Source organism: Hyla sarda, chromosome 1, assembly GCF_029499605.1.
Source record: "Hyla sarda isolate aHylSar1 chromosome 1, aHylSar1.hap1, whole genome shotgun sequence".
NCBI classification, from domain to species: Eukaryota; Metazoa; Chordata; class Amphibia; order Anura; family Hylidae; genus Hyla; species Hyla sarda.
Genome location: NC_079189.1, coordinates 157,193,303 through 157,214,355, shown reverse-complemented (window position 1 = coordinate 157,214,355; position 21,053 = coordinate 157,193,303). Strand labels below are relative to the sequence as shown.

The 21,053-nt window shown below is 42.5% G+C and overlaps 1 protein-coding gene across 4 annotated transcripts in view; it reads left to right on the top strand.

Annotated features, from left to right (window-relative positions):
• Positions 1-18,021, top strand: part of LOC130360543 (microsomal glutathione S-transferase 2-like) — an 80,031-nt gene extending 62,010 nt beyond the window's left edge. For 3 of the 4 annotated variants that reach the window (XM_056563071.1, XM_056563086.1, XM_056563080.1), the window contains exons 3-6: positions 1,102-1,201; positions 4,951-5,021; positions 16,504-16,585; positions 17,799-18,012. In XM_056563071.1, the coding sequence (XP_056419046.1) occupies positions 1,102-1,201; positions 4,951-5,021; positions 16,504-16,585; positions 17,799-17,907 (362 nt within the window). In that variant the 3' untranslated portion in view covers positions 17,908-18,012. Of the gene's footprint in view, positions 1-84; positions 270-1,101; positions 1,202-4,950; positions 5,022-16,503; positions 16,586-17,798 lie in introns of those variants that run through there. The other variant, XM_056563066.1, reaches the window with a different exon arrangement.
• The last annotated feature ends 3,032 nt before the right edge of the window (positions 18,022-21,053 follow it).

Here is a 21,053-nt window from a genome sequence, read left to right as displayed (position 1 = left end):
CTGCAAACATTTGCACAAATCATATCTAGGACCCATTAATGCTTAACAATAAAACAGTTTTACCTTGTTTAACCCCTTTTACATGAAATCAGGTACATGTACCTGAGGATTAGGGATGACTTCCCGCATCATCAGGTACATGTACCTGATGAGAATAAACTGTCACAACGCCGCCGGGCACTGTGACCGTTTAATGAGCTCGGCTGTGCTGCACAGCCAAGCCTCCCTGAAGCCGGCCAGGGACCCCCGGCCGGCGATCGCTCCTATTGGTAAGTTTTTTTTTTTGTTTTTTTTTTCAGTCTGTACCAAGTCAGTGTGGGTCTGCAGCAAAGTGTCCAAACCCACTATAAGTCTCAGCGAGCCCTAGAGTCTCTGAAGTCATTGGTACTTCCTTGGGCCTAACTGAATTGTCAAAACTATTACATCATCAGTAAAGATGCCTTTGTTCCGTAACTTGACGTCGGACTTGACGTTAGTCCAGGATCCAGCGGCATACCTTCGGGTGGTGCAGAGGTTAAACCATGCCCTAGCATCGTGAACACAAGGGGTTAATGCCATCTGTCCCTAGGGTAATAACATCTGCCCTCATCACACCCTCACCACATAAAATAGAAAGATTTGCAACTTTTTCTGTGTTTTGGAACAACTCCTAGTTTTTATAAAAACGCCAACCAAAATGAGGGCTCATATGAGGACCAAATACTACATGTGAACCCAGCCTTTGTTTGACAACTTATCAAGAAGCCTATGCATGGCGTCAGATGTCATAGGCTCCCACTACCTATGAATGTGTAGATGATTATCAATATATTATCTTAGTATGTCTGAATTTGAAGTCAGTCAGTCAAGGTCTGTATAGGCCCCTGGTCAAAATAGGTAATGGTGTCACAAACGTTTTGGGCAAACCAAAAGGCAAAGCTGCCTAAATATTACGTCATATATCATCAAATACCAGACAGTTTTTGAATAATATGTGCACCATTTGCCGGTGTCATCTGAGCTCACAACTTTCCACTAGAAAGGAATAGTAGAATGTGCTTGGTAGAAGCTATAGGGCAATTGTTTATTTAGCATTTACTCTGTTCTCAATTTTTGTGATAGGATACTATGCCAGGCTTGTGGGACGATCCAGAATGAAATATAAAATAATGCCTCCGGCAGTCACTGGGCCTCCTGAGTTTGAAAGGACATTCCGTGCACAGTAAGTATGTGGTAAATTAAACTGGATATCTCCTTTCTGGAAACATTAAATTACTTTTGATGGAATAAGTCTAGAGCCAACTCGGCCATGTTGATGCTGGAGTCTCACCAAGAAACACATACTACCGCACAGCACCAAATACTACCACTCCACATCCATAATATTACCAGCAACAGACCAACACCACAGGAATACTGCTCCACCTGTAGTAAACCAACACCACAGTGTAGCAGTCCTGCCCCCATTCTCATCCCTCTACCCAGGTGGCTGTTTTTGGCCCTTCCTACCACCCCCCCCCCCCATGTCACCTGTCCTCCCCAAACTTCTCATCTGTCCTCTTCCCATTAACAGCACCAAGATCTGTTGTAAAGGAGCGAGGAGCCCCAACAGAGGCATTCCTTACCTGTGGTAGGGGATAAGAAAATAATATCTGTTAGAAGTGAAGGAGGAGGGTCAGGGGCTTTTCACCTCTGCTGATGTGCCCTGCACTCTCTACACTTGGCTGTAGTGAGTGGCTGTGTGGCGGCCACGGGGTGTTAGTAAGAGTAACTGTTACAGTGATGTTACAGTACCTTCCCCAGTGATGTTTTTAGGCTCACTTAGCAGCCTTTTTAAATGGTTTTAGATGTATGTGTCTCCTCTTATGGTTTCTACTAATAAAGTTTTTTGCATTTATACTCATTTTGGGTGTGCACTGTCTGCAGCTTGCTTTCTTTTGAATAGATAAAGTAAGAGTAACTGATCACTTTGTGATGCCAGGGCACTGTTATCCTATACATGGTCGAGGTTTGAGGCAGCTTCTTCTGGGCCAGACACAGGGAGTAAATGAACACACCGATGTCCGGTTACGGATAACTGTCTTTACTGAGCTGCTGCAGATGGTATTACACATACAGCTAGCCTTTGATGTGAGAGTGCAGCATAACCCCTTGGGAGCCCTGTTGCCTTGCTGAGAATTGTGGTGCTTACACCGGACAGAATTATACTGACTTGAGACTGTAGATTAAATCTTGGTTGCTAGGGTCCTGTCAAGGTACTGGAGACTGTTCTGCAGAGGCATGGATTTCCTTGTTACGAGTAACACTTACAGGATGACCAGTTGAGAAACTAGACTTGAAGTAGGCCTCTCCTCAGAGCACACGACAAACAACACACCTGAGCTTAGCTGTTACTCAGGAGCCACTAAACTAGAGACTGACTAACTCCTCCCCTGCACCTCGAGGCTTTTGGGGTCTCATTGGCAGGCAGGTCACATGGGGTTCACTGCAGGGTCTCATGGGTAACACCCTTAAAGGCACAATTACATGGAAAACATATATACATAGAACAATAATAAAATTAATTTAGGAAGATATATTATTCTGATATTACAGTACATACATAATCAATCCGACCACAGAACTTTAGTGGGCCCAACACCTTGTGCTGCCAAGCTGCCCAAGACAGTCCAAAACCAAGGGACAGCTACCCGTGCTGGGACACCACAGCTGAAGAACCTATAAGTTCATAGGCATGTGACCATGACACCATCTCAGGCCCTTTACACTTTCTAAACAAGGAGCCTATACTGATAATGCAGTGCTGGCATTAGCCATGTTGTCTCTGCTTTAGAGTCCCTGCTGCATGCCAATGCACAGGCAATGACCCTGGCTGCACCTCACAGTTTGAGAGGCACTTGTCTTGAATATTTAATATGTTAAAAATGTCATACATTATTTAACACTGAGATGTTCTTTTTCCAATTGTTGCTATGCTCTTTCTGCAGGTTCCCAGGGGTCTAACATTTTGTTTGTAGTATTTTTTCCATTTTGCTCTATTAAAATGTCACCTTTTATTTAACCCCTTAAGGACCAAGGACGTACCGGTACGTCCTTGGTCCTGCTCTTCTGATATAACGCAGGGTTACACAGTAACCCCGCGTCATATCATGGCGGGCCTGGCGTCATAGTGAAGCCGGGACCCGCCTCTAATAGCGCGCAGCGCCGATCGCGGCGCCGCGCGCTATTAACCCTTTAGCCGCGCGCTCAAAGCTGAGCCGCGCGGCTAAAAGTGAAAGTGAAAGTTCCCGGCTAGCTCAGTCGGGCTGTTCGGGATAGCCGCGGCTAATCGCGACATCCCGAACAGCTGACAGGACAGCGGGAGGGCCCCTTCCTGCCTCCTCGCTGTCCGATCGCCGAATGACTGCTCAGTGCCTGAGATCCAGGCATGAGCAGTCATCCGGCAGAATCGTTGATCACTGGTTTCTTATGAGAAACCAGTGATCAACATAGAAGATCAGTGTGTGCAGTGTTATAGGTCCCTATGGGACCTATAACACTGCAAAAAAAAAGTGAAAAAAAAAAGTGAATAAAGATCATTTAACTCCTCCCCTATTAAAAGTTTGAATCACCCCCCTTTTCCAATAAAAAAAAAAACACAGTGTAAATAAAAATAAAAATAAACATATGTGGTATCACCGCGTGCGGAAATGTCCGAATTATAAAAATATATCATTAATTAAACCGCTCGGTCAATGGCGTGCGCGCAAAAAAATTCCAAAGTCCAAAATAGTGCATTTTTGGTCACTTTTTATATCATTTAAAAATGAATAAAAAGTGATCAATAAGTCCTATCAATGCAAAAATAGTACCGTTAAAAACTTCAGATCACGGCGCAAAAAATTAGCCCTCATACCGCCCCATACACGGAAAAATAAAAAAGTTATAGGGGTCAGAAGATGACAATTTTAAACGTATTAATTTTCCTGCATGTAGTTATGATTTTTTCCAGAAGTCCGACAAAATCAAACCTATATAAGTAGGGCATCATTTTAATTGTATGGACTTACAGAATACATATCAGGTGTCATTTTTACCGAAAAATGTACTACGTAGAAACGGAAGCCCCCAAAAGTTACAAAACAGCGTTTTTTTTTCAATTTTGTCGCACAATGACTTTTTTTCCCGCTTCACCATAGATTTTTGGGCAAAATGACTGACGTCATTACAAATTAGAATTGGTGGCGCAAAAAATAAGCCATCATATGGATTTTTAGGTGTAAATTTGAAAGAGTTATGATTTTTTAAAGGCAAGGAGCAAAAAACGAAAATGCAAAAACGGAAAAACCTCCGGTCCTTAAGGGGTTAAGCAAACTTTCTGCCCATTGTAACCCATGCGTTTAAAGGGAACCTGCCACTTAAAAAATACTGTCCAATCTGCAGGGATGTGTTTTAGAGCAAGCTCTAAACAATTTAATATCTATTTAATTTGGCAAATATAGTAATGTATTCATTTTAACCTCTACTCAGCCCAGTGAGAGGTTGTAGGGTGACCAAGCCACGGTTAAGGCTGGATTCACACTATGATTTGCCGGACCCGGCCTGTATCTCATTCATTTCAATGAGCCGCGGTATACCAGGGTTTTAGGTCTGGTCAAAAAAACGGATAAGGGGAAAAAATTGGCCGACCGGAGTCACTATATGACTCCGGTCGGCTCATTGAAATAAATCAGATACGGGCCGGGATACGGGAGCGCCCGGTTTACACTCCCCCCAACCGAATCAGGTGACCGTATCGGCAAATCGTAGTGTGAAGCCAGCCTAAGGGCAAAACCAGACATTTTTGTCACACTTTTTACACAGAACTGCTTCTCTATAGAAATAGTAATGAATAATTAAAATGGGATTTATTTATTTTACTTTACCTGACAAGCATTTAGCATAGACTAGTATTATATCTTACCTGACAGGCAGTTTTTTATTTATTTACAGACAGAACTGTGTGGAGTTCTACCCCATATTTCAGGTGGTTTTGTGGATTGCTGGCTTATTCTTCTATGAAGGTAATGTCATATTGTTTAAATACTGTTTTTCCAGCTAGGAAATGTTTATGAAAAAAATCAATCACTTGGCCCTTTGCTGCCATAATTCATTGGATGCACATCCCCTATTACACTGGAACATGATTTTGAAGCAGGACAAAATACAGTGATCAGCTGGCAAACAAACACTATATCACTTTATCTGTTTCTGTCCCTTTTACACAGAGTGGTAGCAGTCTAAGGCTCCTTTCACACTACCATTTTCGACCGGTAGGTGACGTCCATTAGGAAGACAGCGGGAGAATTTTTGTTTGTTTGCGAGGTCTTTTTCTCCCGCTATCTTCGGGTGCAATAACGGGAGTTATAACGGACGTTAGAGAAATCCCATTCAAGTGAATGGGATCCTCTTTGCCCGTTATGACTCCCGTCAGGCTCTGTTACAATAATGGACGTTAAGGGCGGTCAAAGTGGAAAAAAAAAAGAGCCCTTAACATCCGTTTGTAACAAAGCCACTTTCATTGTGTGAATGTAGCCTTATAGTACCCTTAGCCTAAGTCTACTGAGTAAAGCCTTCTTGAGTTCATCTGCAATGGTTAGACTAGGTTTCTATACAGGTTCTTTTTTTTTTTTTTTTTATAAATGTCACTGCAGATCTTGAGCCAAAGTCAAAAGTGAATCCAATAGGAAGGAGATCCTTCCTATATATTACCTATTCCTTTCGACTACACTTCTGGCCTTGGCTCAAAAACTGCAGTGGCAGCTTTACAAAAAAACTTCAGAAAAAAACCTGTGTGGAAAGCTAGTCTTAAAGGGGTACTCCACCCCTAGACATCTCATCCCCACTCCAAAGGATAGGGGATAAGATGTCTGATCGTGGGGGTCCCACCGCTGGGGACCCCCGCAACATAGCACGCAGCACCCACCTGTTACTGCTCCGGAAGCGCTGGAGGGTCTGGCTCCCGACCATGGGGACGGAAAATCGTGACGTCACGACTCTGCCCCCGTGTAACGTCACGCCCCGTCTCCTCAATGTTTTTTTTTTTTTTTACGGATTGATAAAGGTCAAAACTGAGCCGACCGGAGTCACCGTTTGACTCCGGTCGGCTCATTAAAGTAAATGGATTTACGGGCTGATCTGGCTGGGGTACGGGAGCACCCGGTTTTCCCCCTCCCCCACCGAATCCGGCACCTGTATGTAAAAACAAGATGCGAATGCAGCCGAAAACTTTTATTTTTATAGCAAACAGATAACACAAAGTACAACATACATATATCATTATACCAATCTACTCTTCCACCAACCCCCCCCCCCCCCCCCACGTTAGCAGGGCAGGAAAAAAAATTAAAATCATTTTTATTTTATTTTTAAACCGCATATTAGGTTACATTTTCCAATCCTTCCAAATATTTCTATATTTTGTGATCCTTCTGGGAAATGAGCGAGCCCGAATGTATTCATATTCCCCATTCCTGAATCCTGGGACAATCCTCAATCATACCCAGAGTATTAAAAGTCTAGCACAAAATAAGAGCTTGGGCATTAACACCTTGTGCCTCCAGATCTCCCCCAATATTCTCAACACTGCTTCCCGTGCAGAAAAAGCTAAATTCTGCCCGAGAGTCCTATTTATCGTATCCATCACTTCTTTCCAAAACTCACACATTTTTTGACAACCCATCTAGGACATCTAGGACACTTATCCCCGTCATTGTATCCAAATAATTTCAGCTGCTTAGGTGAAATATAAATCTCAGGATAATTTTCATCTGGATTAACTGGTAATTACTATTCCCCGCAATATTTCTGATATTTTTCAACATTTCTTGCCATTTGATTTCATTAATATCACCTACATCAAGTGACCAGCGATTTCTAAGATTACTATAGTACATTACTGAAACCTCCCGTATTTAACATCTATTCATATTGACCATACATTTTTTTCCCATTATCCCTTTGTGAATCATATCTATTAAATAATAATCTCGTGATCTTAAATATACTTAATTCTGAATATTTTTAAATGCATGTGCTATTTGGTAGTACCTAAAATATAGATTTTTATTTATTCCATAAAGATTTTGCATAGTTTCAAAACTATAGATACTACCTTCAGCCACTGTTTGTGATATATATATTTTATACTGTGACTAATCCATCAATTTACATCTGGGATTGTTTCAAACTCTAATAATCTCGTGTTATTCCATATTGGAGTGAAAACAGTGCTACCTTTAAATTTAATCAATTTCTTAAAAAAGAGCCCACCCTTTACTCACCATTTTACCATATGTGAAAGAGTGTACCATTTGTTTCTAAACCTTCTAACAATGCCATACCATCCGTGCCCAAAAGTGTACAATATGGACCTACTATAGAGTTCATACCTTGAAAATAGTCTTAATAATCCTGGTAACATAATATAACTTGAAGTTTGGCAAAGCCATTCCTCCTTCCCCAGGCGGTGCTCACCAAATTTCATATTTCAGCCTGGGACGTTTCCAACACCATATGAACTTATTTAAAATTCTAAGTAATCTGTTAAACCAGGCTTGTGGGATCCACACCGGGGAGGCGTTAAGATAGAACAGAACCTGGGGTAATATTATCATTTTTATTAATGAAATACGGTCCGCCATTGATAAGGTGAGTTTGGCCCATATTCCTATTATATTTTCTATTCTCCTTACCAAAGGTTTAAGATTACAGTGGGGCAAAAAAGTGTTTAGTCAGCCACTGATTGTGCAAGTTCTCACACTTACAAAGATTAGAGAGGCCTGTAATTTTCATCATAGGTATACCTCATAAGAAGCCTAGCCATTCCCGAGATCTCAACCCCAAAGAAAACCTTTGGAGGGAGTTGAAAGTTTGTGTTGCCCAGCAACAGCACCAAAACATCACTGCTCTAGAGGAGATCTGCATGGAGGAATTGGCCAAAATACTAGCAACAGTGTGTAAAAACCTTGTGAAGACTTACAGAAAACGTTTGACCTCTGTCATTGCTAACAAAGGGTATATAACAAAGTTTTGAGATTAACCTTTGTTGTTCACCAAATATTTATTTTCCACCATAATTTGCAAATACATTCTTTAAAAATCAGACAATGTGATTTTATGGATTTTTTTTTTCTCATTATGTCTCTCATAGTTGAGGTATACATATGATGAAAACTACAGGCCTCTCTCATCTTTTTTTAGTGGGAGAACTTGCACAATTGGTGGCTAACTAAATACTTTTTTGCCCCACTCTATATTCTGAGTATTTATTTGGATCTGCTGTGATAGTTACCTCCAAATAGTCCAGCCCACTTCTGCCACCTATAATTTTTAATGGAATCTCTGCCTCAGCCAGTTGGTTCAAGATGGGGAGGATAAAAGATTTACCCCAATTCATCTCTAACCCTGAGTGGTAACCATAGTCTGAGAAGGTCTTCATAATTCTTGGGGCGGTTTTGACCGAGTCCTGTAGAAACATAAGCAGGTCATCGGCATAAATTTAAATTCGACTCTCCCTATCTTTATGGATGAACCCTTTGATCCCCTCTAGCTTTCTGAGCAAAGTCGCCAAGGCTCTATATAAAGAGCGAAAAGCAGAGGGGACAAAGGACACCCTTGTCGGGTACCCCTGGACATTTCAAACCACCCTGAATGTGAGCTGCCCAGTGAAATACATGCTTTTAAATCCCCCTTTTTAAAATAGACTACATTTTATTGATATGCATTAAAAAGCAAAAAAATTCCCCACACTCAGTGTGATAATAATTAGTGACTTTAAATAATATTCAACATACCACCACCTCAAGTTCTGTTTGACAAGGGGGGTTGGACCACATACACGTTTATCATGGATTATTCCCTGTGCACCTCATTGGATTATTCATATTCGGCAGATACCAAATGCACCAGGTTAATAGTTGTGGCCCACACCTCCGTCAAGTTCACCACGTCAATTAATAATATAAAAAGATCCTACTTTAAAAATTGTTCTAAAGCATTTCCCCCCCCCTATGATATTGGGGTTTCACCAGGAACATATAGATTGGTGGTGTAACCCTTTGATGAGAGCTAAAGCACAGAGGTTTGTCTGTCCCTGATAAATGCCTTTATAGATGCCCGTTAACATGAATGCACAGATAAATAAATAAATAAATGAATCCCATCAATACTTCCAAATGGTAAGTATGGTTCTATATAGATGCCATAGATGATAAGAGTTGGCCTAGTGAGTCCGTCCAGCAGCGGTCTGTCCACCACACTGTATGTGGCTGGATCCGCTCCTTAAATCACTCGCCGGCGTGCACCATGCTAGCGCTGCTGTCAGATGATGTATATCTGGCCTTCCTGTACAAGCCATGAAAGTACACTGCGTTAGAAGCATCATGCGCAACTCTGCGCATGCGCCAGGCTGTCTGACCGCGATCCCGCCAACGTGCTCCGCATCAATGCACGTGCGCCCGTAGATACGCGTAGATGCGCGTCATACATCCCGTCATGTGGGACTTTTGTCATGTGACCATGGCTGTTTACATCTCCATGCCTTTCATTGATCACATGACCGGAGCCCACACGGTAATGTTGATTACTACGGTAATGTTGATTACTGCAATTACATGTCAGGAATTGACACTGCATATGCCTAGACAATGATATATTAAAAAACGGTACAAACATCTTAATATAGGGAGGTAAGATTACTCATCTAAAGATGGTTATAGATAACCATCAAATAAATTTCGTAAGCTGGAGCATGATTTGTAATGTAAATAAAGTATGGCAGATTAATACAAGGCAAGACAAGGGTGGGATCAGCGAAAGGAGATCACCCAATCATACTCTATCTACCCCATAACCATAATCTTCTGGACTCAATGCAATTATCATATAGATTGTTAATAGCGGATTATATCTGGACACCAGTTTATCATATTGGTAAAACATTTCGCTTAGTCTAGGACTTTTTTGTTGTTTGTTTTATCTCCCCAGGATTTTCTTCATGTGGAGTCTTAATTTCATAAGCGTTGTTGGGCCTTCCTGGTATTATTACTGGGGTTAAGGAGGTTAGGATGAAGTACAGTCAGGAGACAGACTCCCCCAAAAAACTCTCCCTGCCTTTTGAGGGACCCACCTCCTTAACAGGGTGGCCTCAACCACGGTGCCATTCGCTACACTAAAATACGTGAGGGCGCTAGGACAAAGCTATAATAAGATAGGTAGAGAACAAAAGACCGAGAAACTAGAGTAGAGAAAATAGAGGCAAAGAATTGGGGACTCACCCTCGCTTATCCAGGGGCTCATAATGTGGGTGACAAAATTATAGATGTTCCCAAAAGGGAATGTATATTGGTAATGATAAATTTAGGATTAAAATATATATATATATATATATATATATATATATATATATATATATATACATTAGGGGTGGTATCGATACCGTTCTTCACATCAGTCCCTATGGCCATTTTTTGACTGACAACCTAAAATAGATCAATCAATGAATGCAGAGAAGTTGTAGCTTTCATTGAGGCCGTATGGACTCACAGTCTTCAGTCTGTAAATCCACTCAGTCTCTTTTCTAAGTATTTTCTTGTCTATGTCTCCTCTCCTGATGTTTGTTTTCACCACCTCTATAGCCTGGAACTTCAGTACTTTAGGGTCCCCATTGTGTTTTTCCCAAATGTGTCGAGCTATTGATGTGTCACGATGATTACGTATGTCACCTAGGTGTTCACCAATTCTCCTTCTCAGCTCACGAATTGTTTTACCCACGTAGCTTAGTGGGCAAGCACACTTGCAAAGATACACTACACCTGTAGTCTTACAGTTTGCGAAATCACGGATTTTGAATTCAGTACCTGTGTGTTCACTCTGGAATGTCTTACTTTTATTTATGTATGGACACGCTATACAATTATCCCCACATCGAAAGGTCTCTGGTTTCCAGTCAAGCCATGATCCCGCTTGTATGGGGGCCACAAAGTGGCTATGTACCAGTCGGTCCCTTAGTGATCTCCCCTTTCGGAAGGTCACTGATGGATGTGTGGGATAATACTTCCTTCAAATGTGGATCTGATCTTAAAATGCCCCAATATCGATGAAGTATTTCTTTAACTCCCTCACTCCTTTCATTATATGTTCCAATAAGACTTATTGCTTTATCCTGGGTTTGTTTTCTCTTAGGTACCAATAGGGCAGACCTATTACTTCTGAGGGCTTCTCTCTAAGCAGCATCAGGATATCCTCTCTCCTGGAATCTCGTCCTAAGGCCCCATTGAAAGCTACAACTTCTCAGCATTCATTGATTGATCTATTTTAGGTTGTCAGTCACAAAATGGCCATAGGGACTGATGTGAAGAACGGTATCAACATCACCCCTAATGTGTGTGTGTGTGTGTGTGTGTGTGTATATATATATATATATATATCTACATATACTTATATTTTAATCCTAAATTTATCATTACCAATATACATTCCCTTTTGGGAACATCTGTAATTTTGTCACCCACATTATGAGCCCCAGGATCAGGGAGGGTGGGTCCCCAGTTCTTTGCCTCAATTTTCTCTACTCTAGTTTCTCGGTCTTTTGTTCTTTATCTATCTTAGTATAGTTTTGTCCTAGCGCCCTCACGTATCTTAGTGTAGGGAACGGCACTGTGGATGAGGCCACCCTGTTAAGGAGGTGGGTCCCTCAAAAGGCATGGAGAATTTTTTGGGGGGTCATCTAGTGATAGGGGGCACCTGTCTTCCGACTGTACTTCATCCTAACCTCCTTAACACCAGTAATAATACCAGAAAGGCCCAACCACGCTTATGAAATTAAGACTCCACATGAAGAAAATCCTGGGGAGATAAAATAAACAACAAAAAAGTCCTTGACTAAGTGAAAAGTTTTACCAATATGATAAACTGGTGTCCAAATATAATCCTCTATTAACAATTTCTAGTCCAGAAGATTATGGTTATGGGGTAGATATAGTATGAGGTGACCAAATGATTGGGTGATCTCCCTTGTCTTGCCTTGTATTAATCTGCCATACTTTATTTGCATTACAAATCAAGCTCCACCATAAGAAATGTATTTGATGGTTATCTATAACCATTTTTAGATGAGTAATCTTACCTCCGTATATTAAGATGTTGGTACCGTTTTTTTTATATGTCAGATTGTCTAGGCATATGCAGTGGCAATTCCTGACATGTAACTGCAGTAATCAACATTACCATAGTAATCAACATTACCATGTGGGCTCCGGTCATGTGATCAATGGGAGTCACACATGATGGGATGTATGACGCGTATCCTGCGCAGAGTTGTGCATGATACATATAATGCCATGTACTTTCATGGCTTGTACAGGAAGGCCGGATATACGTCATCTGACAGCCAGAAGCAGCGCTAGCGTGGTGCACACCGGCGAGTGATTTAAGGAGCGGATCCAGCCACATACAGTGTGGAGGATGGACTGCTGCTGGACGGACTCACTAGGACAACTCTTATCATCTATGGGTAAGAACTCATAGAACCATATTTACCATTTGGAAGTATTGATGGGATTGATTAATTTATTTACCTGTGCATTCATGTTAACAGGCATCTATAAGGCATTTATCAGGGACTGACAAACCTCTGTGGTGGCTCCTATGTGCTTTAGTCCTCATCAAAGGGTTACACCACCAATCTAAATGTTCCTTGAGAAACCATACAACCCCAATATCATAGAAACAACCACAATAGCATAGGAGGGAAACGCGTCAGAACAATTTTTAATGTAGGATCTTTTTATATTATTAATTCATGTGGTGAACTTGACGGAGGTGTGGGCCACAGCTATTAACCTGGTGCATTTGGTATCTGCCGAATATGAATAATCCAATGAGGTGCACAGGGAATAATCCATGATAAACGTGTATGTGGTCCAACCCCCCTTGTCAAACAGAACTTGAGGTGGTGGTATGTTGAATATTATTTAAAGTCACTAATTATTGTCACACTGAGTGTGGGGAATTTTTTTGCTTTTTCATGCATATCAATAAAATGTACCGTAGTCTATTTTAAAAAGGGGGATTTATATGCTGGGACATATATGCCTTATAAGTCGAGCAATAACAAGTAAAGCACTTTCGGTCCCCATACAACTCCCTCTAAAGATTGAACCGCCCTACCTCCTCTAAAAATGTATGCAGTGGGGATCGACCTCCGGCTAGGGCCAAGCATCCAATTCTATCTTGTGCATCTATAACAGTATTGAAATCCTCTGTGACCAAAAGGGAAATGTCGGACTTAGAACCAATAAACTTCAGGAGCTCTATTACGATTTCAAGTGTAAATGGAGGCAGAATGTATATGAACACCAGGATCATTTTGAGATGGTCAAACTCCCCGTATAAAAAAATGAAGCGACCCCTCCCATCAACCAATTTAGCTTTAAGCGCAAAATGGTTTGATATGTGGATGTGCACCGAGACTCGTGCTGAATAATTAGAAACAACAGAATGAAATTCAGCTCCCGCCCACTTTCTGGCAGCTATACCCATAGTATCTAACCACAGGTGGGTCTACCACCACGGAGAGATTTCCGGAAATCTGATCAAAGGTTGCGCACCTTTTAGCCTTGTCCGAAATTTCCCTTATGCTCCATGAAATAACCTTAATCGTTCAGAGAAGAAAAAAAAAACAGCACACCCCATTCCTGCTCTGCTAACCCCCCACCCCCCCACCCCCACTTTGAACCCTACTGAAACACATTTCTAAGGGTCTCTCCACTAATGCCCTATTTCTTCTACTCCCTCCCGATGCTCCATGTCCACCCGTCTGCCTAACACAAAACAGGAACAATCATTTATTTAAACTGTCTTCTGACTCCCTCATAGACCCTGTGTTTCCAACCATTCCATTGCTTTTACCACTTCAGATCCCTGTCTGAGGATAGAAAGATCTTTAGCAACATGGTTCTCGGTGGGGATCGCTTCCCTGGGACTCGATGCGCTCTTTCCACCAGGAGCATATTTGAAAGATTCAGCTCCTTAAGGGTACGTTCACACATACAGGATCCTGTGCAGATTTGATGTGCAGGATTTGTAACTGCCGATTAGAAGCTGTGCTCAGCCATTTAGTTTACATTGAAATCTGCAGCAGAAAATCCTGTGCATCAAATCCTGCACATCAAATCTGCGTACGTGTAAACGTACCCTAAAAGTATCTTTTATCCAGTCCTGACAGAAGCTAACCGGGTTTTCACCCTCCATTCCCTTCTGGAAGGCCGATCAATCTAATGTTTGAACGTCTTGACCCATCCTTCATGTCTATAATTTTCTTTTTAAAGGGGTACTCCGGTGGAATTATTATTATTATTTTTTAATCAACTGGTGCCAGAAAGTTAAACAAATTTGTAAATGACTTCTATTAAAAAATCTATACCCTTACAGTACTTTTTAGCAGCTGTATACTACAAAGGAAATTCTTTTCTTTTTGAATTTCTTTTTTTGTCTTGTCCACAGTGCTCTCTGCTGACACCTGATGCCTGTATCAGGAACTGTCCAGAGCAGGAGAAAATCCCCAATGCAAACCTATGCTGCTCTGGACAGTTCCTGACACAGTCAGAAGTGTCAGCAGAGAGCACTGTGGACAAGACAAAAAAGAAATTCAAAAAGAATAGAATTTCCTTTGTAGTATATAGCTGCTAAAAAGTACTGTAAGGGTATAGATTTTTTTATAGAAGTCATTTACAAATCTGTTTAACTTTCTGGCACCAGTTGATTTAAAAGAAAATGTTTTCCTCCGGAGTACCCCTTTATATAGAGAGTTCTCCTCCTTGAGTCAATCAATATCAGATTTAGCCGTAGTCACTTTTAGATCCATATCAGGAATGATTTTCTCTAAGCCTAACACTCTCTCTCTCATCTTATTCATATCCTCCCGTATCAAAGAAACGTCAGTAGATAGAGCGCCAACTTGAACAGAGAGATCCTTTAAGCCCGCATTGCACTACTGCATCTTTAACAAGATACGCTGTAATAAATGCTTCCGCAGTTCATACCCCCCCCCTCTCCGCCTTCCTCTGCTGGGGTAAGTGGGTCAAACCTTGAACCTGTCTTAGGTCGATTGGGAGATGGCCCCAAATTCCCTTTATTTTTACCCACACCTTTAGGGCATTTATCAATTCTCCCAGCAGTGGGTTTTTCTTTAGGGGGGCTGACTCCAGATTTCCTCTGACTAGACTTGGGAGGCATATCGACCGAGAAAAATGTGAGGGGATTAAATCACAATATAGGAGAGAGAGTGCCAGCTAAAAAAAAAAGAAAGAAAAGTCTGAGACCAGGAGTACTGTTCATACCTTAGAAATTCAGCTTCATGACAGTGTGACAGAATGCGGCAACGTAGAGTGAAATAGTTCTACTCACAGCTAGACGATCAGTGGGAATAGTAAACAATTTAGTCTACTCAACTGTTACTGCTTTGTTTCCAGCTGGAGAGCGCCGGCAAAAACAGGGTATCTATAATAACATGTCACTTGGTATTACTAATTATATCGAGTTATATAAAACAAAAAGAGGAGGGAGCGATTTTAACCCCCCCCCCTACACTCCAACTATCGCTTTAAGGGGTGCTGTGTGCATCTAGTTAATCAGACAGTTAAATAACATAGTAGCCTCCATTCTAAAGCCCATGAGCCAAGCCAGTATTCAATCCACAATTATCAGGCTGAACCCCCTATTTCATCTTTGCGATTTTAATCCAAGGAGGGGGCCCAGCTCTCACCTGGGACGCCGCCCTTTTCATCGTCAGACACTTTTGGGCCCTTTATTATCTCCTGGGGAGCAGGGCAACCTCAAGAATCCCCGGAGCCACCCCTTCTCACCGGGAGGCTTTGGGTCCTGCCATCCACACATATTTAGCTCTATGATTTCTTCTCCAGGGGCCAGAGACCCTCTCACCGGGAGGCTCCAGAGCAGCGTTTCCAGGCAGTCTCGGCCCCTCTAGCCAGGCCTCCATACAGTTACTCAGGGTGGTAACAATGATCATACTTGCCAGCTTTCCAGGAGTAGAAGGAACCATCTGCCGACAGGGCTGCGCCTCCATCACGCGGTCTGTGCACGCGGGTTAGTGCACCCACGCCCTGGGAGAGACCGCGAGATCTCACAACTGGATGTGCGTCCAAACAGCTGTTTAATAGTGGTGGTGGGTGTCAGATCTCTGCTGATCTCATATTGATGGCCTACCCTGAGGATAGGCCATCAGTTTTTACAGCCTGGATAACCCCTTAAATCGCGAATACCTTCATTTAAAGAATCCAGTGTACTTTTTTTCCCATAAGGCCAGTCCACATGTAGAAAGTTTCTGCTTTAAATCAGTCAGTCTCAGTAGCCAGCATCTAACATGTCAGATATAAAAATGTTATATAATAAATTGTAGCATATTAGCGCAGCCGAAATAATGGATATTTGACTAGGGTTCTTTTAAAGTGAAAACTAATTTTATTTTCCTATTTTTGTGTGCAGAGGTGGCTGCAGCCTTGGGCTTACTCTATATACTTGCACGTCATCTCTATTTCAACGGTTATGTGACATCCTCTCAGGGCCGGTAAGTGCTATTTATTGCTTGGTTAAATTGCAATGTAGAGTAACACCTCAGTCACACTTTTGGATTCAGGGCCTGTATTTTTTCTTTATAATAAATTTAGTGGAGCGATTTACACACATGCCATATTTTTCATTAAAAGTCGGGGCCTATTATGTTCAAAATGGGTGGGTTTGGGACCAAATTAAAACAAACATGCCTAGCCAACTTAAATCTGATGTTCTTGAGACACTGTATTCGGAATTCTGCGAGCGGAGATTCTGTTCATTATCCGTAGTGTGAACATACCGTAAGAGTATTGAGTTTGAGATTTATGGGATATATGATTTCTACTTTACTCCCTAATAAAGGTACTATTTTACATATATTGCATGTATATTAAAGATCTTTACAGTCAAAACTGACATTGTCTTTGTAAGGGTGCATTCACACCATGCTTTATGTGTATGGTGACCTTATACGGTTTTCTATCATTAACCATATCATAAAATATTATAGATATAATATATTGTAGAACCAAATGTGTTGCTTTATCCATAGAGCGACAGTGAGAAAACGTACTAAAAAAATGAATTCGATTTGCGGTTCAATCAGTTTTTTTTTTTTTGGGGCAAACCAAACCACCTTGTGTGTATATGTTTTCATATGGTTTTAAAATGCCTAAACTGTATACCAACCATAAGCACAAGCTGTGTTGTGAATGCACCTCCCTTTAAAGGAAAATGGTCACCAGTTCCCCCGCACTATAAACAGATACACCGGGTTATAGTGCGGGTGAACAGGAGACTGATGCGGGGTCTCTGACTGCTATACCTAACCTGCAGTCCGAAGCCCCACTCCTCCGAAGGTTCCCCTCTTCCAACGCTGACTTGCACTTTGAGGCGGGCCCGCCAGCTAGATTTAAATATTCATAAGCGCCGGTCACGTGAGTGCTCAGTACGCACGAGCGCTCACGTGACTGGCGCTTATGAATATTTAAATCTAGCTGGTAGGCCCGCCTCAAAGTGCAAGTCAGCGCTGGAAGAGGGGAACCTTCGGGGAGTGGGGCTTCGGACTGCAGGTTAGGTATAGCAGTCCGAGACCCCACATCAGTTTCCTGCCCACCCGCACTATAACCCGGTGTATCTGGTTATAGTGCGGGGGAACTGGTGACTGTTTTCCTTTAAAGCATTGAGATATCCATATAAATGTAATCTTGTGTATGTCTTCTTTTCAGACTCCCTGGATTCTACCTCAGTCTTTTCTCATTGTTCCTGTTGCTTGCTCTAGCTGCATTTGGGGTTGCAAAAATCTTTCTAAAAAAATACCTGGATGTGAAAATTTAAAAACTCATCATGCATTCTAATCATAGCAATTGGTATCCAAATTTATGTTTGCATTATTTTACATTGTCTATAAAATACATGTTGTAAATGTACCATTTATATTTCAATAAATAATGAAAACAACAAATATTATTGCATCTGAGGTTATAAGCGTCTGAGGACATGTAGCATATGCATGGTATGATTATTTGCTATTGTAATGAATAAGTGGGGTAAATTCTGGCAGGGTGTGCATTGTATGAATGCTTTAGTAAAGTATTCATGGTGTGAATTCTATATTGTACATGTAGTATAAATTCTGTAATGTATGAGTGATTGTAGCATACGCGTGGTACCAACTCAACTGTAGCGTATGCATTGTACAAACAATATCATAGCTTATGCCTCTGTCATAGCATATGCATGGTACAAACTCCATTATAGCATATGCACATTATAAACAACATTGTAACAAATGCATAGTAAATTCTGTAGAAGCATATGCATGGTGTGATCTGTATTGAATGAATTCTATGGGGGAGATTTATCATATATACACTGTTTTCAGGCTTTATATTACGTAAAAAAAAAATGCGCAATTGCGTATAATGCTTGTTTTTTTTTCCGGAATTTTTGATAGAAGATCACATCTGGAATTCTAAGTTACAGTCTACAGTAGAGCTAATTATGCAGTGTACCTCAATCTATCAACTGTGTATTTTAGTATAGACGCTCAAAGTTTGTGCAGGTAGCAAAATAATTATGCAAAAAGACACCTGTAACGTACCGCTCAGGTGACAGGAGGTTGATCCACTGAACCAGAGGGGCGATGACGCGGGCCCTACCACGGGAACGGAATCTAAGAGGCTACTGGTCTTCACCAGGGCCCGCCGGAAAGCGGGATGGTCTTGCTGCGGTAGGTAGCCCCCAGGTCGTTCCACCCGATAGCGACTCGACCCCTATGGTAGCTGAGAATGGCGCGGTACAGGAGGAGCAGGCAGAAGCGAAGTCAGACGTAGCAGAGGTCAGGGCAGGCAGAACAGGTTCACAGGCGATTGTCAGGCAACAGGTCAGGGCAGGCAGTACGGGTTCACTAGCGGTAGTCACGGGCAACGGTCGGCAACAGGCAAGGGCAACACAGAACACTGGAAACGCTTTCACTCGACACAAGGCACTAAAGATCCGGCGAGGGCAGCAAGGGGCAGGAGACATTTATAGGGGCCGAATGGGCCAGGCACCAATCAATGGTGTGTTGGCCCATTAAATTTCATGAAGCCAGCGCACGCGCCCTAAGGAGCTGGGCCGCGCGCGTCGGGAGACAGAAGCAGCGCAAGAGGACGGCGCTGCAGGTACGGGGACACGGGATGCGGCGCGTGTGCGGGGATCAGCCGCCACGCTAACCGCATCCCTGCCGGAGGAATCCCTCCGCTCTCGGTCAGCATGTCTGACCGGGAAGCGCCGGGACAAAACAGAAGGGGGCAGGGGCAGCGAGCGCTCCGGTACGGAGGAGGGGACCAAAACGCTCATTGTAACAACACCAGCACGGAGGACGTGTAATACTTCGCTCTAAATCGGGGTCACCCCAGTAATAGCTGTAATGTCCCGACACTTTGGAAAGGCTGTGACCCCTGGCTAATAATGCCCGGTATTAACCCATTAGACACGGCAATCAAATGTGATCACGGTCTAAAATATGCAGAAATACTTCACGACAGTTCGGTGGAGCTGAACGGGACCACCGCGGTTTTACCGCGGTGGTCCGATCAGCTATGAGGACGTGAGGCGGTAGAATGTTGAACTTAGAACCGTGTAAAATTCAAACTCCCGCACTGTAACCATGGTCACCGTACAGCTAAGAATACCACTGTATGTGCAGGGAGGGAGAAAGAGGTACAGCTGTTAGCTCTATGTATATGTGTGATCAAGTGTATGCAGCAGAGCTGAAAGTGTGATTGTGTAAATGCAGCAGAGCTGAGTGTGTGACTGTATGCCACAGAGTATAGTGTGTGATTGTGTGTATGCAGCAGAGCTGAGTGTGTGACTGTATGCAGAAGAGCTGAGTGTGTGACTGTATGCAGCAGAGCTGAGTGTGTGACTGTATGCAGCAGAGCTGAGTGTGTGACTGTATGCAGCAGAGCTGAGTGTGTGACTGTATGCAGCAGAGCTGAGTGTGTGACTGTATGCAGCAGAGCTGAGTGTGTGACTGTATGCAGCAGGGCTGAGTGTGTGACTGTATGCAGCAGGGCTGAGTGTGTGACTGTATGCAGCAGGGCTGAGTGTGTGACTGTATGCAGCAGAGCTGAGTGTGTGACTGTATGCAGCAGGGCTGAGTGTGTGACTGTATGCAGCAGGGCTGAGTGTGTGACTGTATGCAGCAGGGCTGAGTGTGTGACTGTATGCAGCAGGGCTGAGTGTGTGACTGTATGCAGCAGGGCTGAATGTGTGACTGTATGCAGCAGAGTTGAGTGTGTGACTGTATGCAGCAGGGCTGAGTGTGTGAATGTATGCAGCAGAGCTGAGTGTGTGACTGTGTGCAGCAGAACTGAGTGTGTGACTATGTATGCAGCAGAGCTGAGTGTGTGTGGTCATGCATACACATAATCACACATTCATCTCTGCTCCATACACATGCTGCACACTAATTTTTCCTACATGTACATGATCACACACTCAGCTCTGGTACATGTACACAGTGTTTACCAACCAGGGTGCCTTCAGCTTTTGCAAAACTGCAACTCCCAGCATGCCAAGTTTTGCAACAATTGGAGGCATTCTCATTGGTTAACACTAATATAGAGGTAAGGGGACAGATTGTTTAGCAAAATTACATTACATTTTTTAAACCCAGACATTCTGTGTACTTTATAAAGATTTATGATTTCACTATTGTGCAGAGTTTTGTTTGGCACACACTGCTGCTCCAGCACTTATAGCTATGTGAGCAGTGTACCGTGGGAAAACTCCACAGCTCTGAAGTTTGAAGTAGAGAAGGAGTGCACAGTAGAGCAAAATTTATCAAAGGACGTGCGCAACTTTTGTAAATTTTGAGCAAGAGTGTAAATTAGACAAGCAGTGTAAAGGAGTAGATCTGTGTCTACAATAGACACCAAATGATAAATCTCCCCCTATGAGTGTATGCATGGTATAAATGCTATGAGCCTATGCAA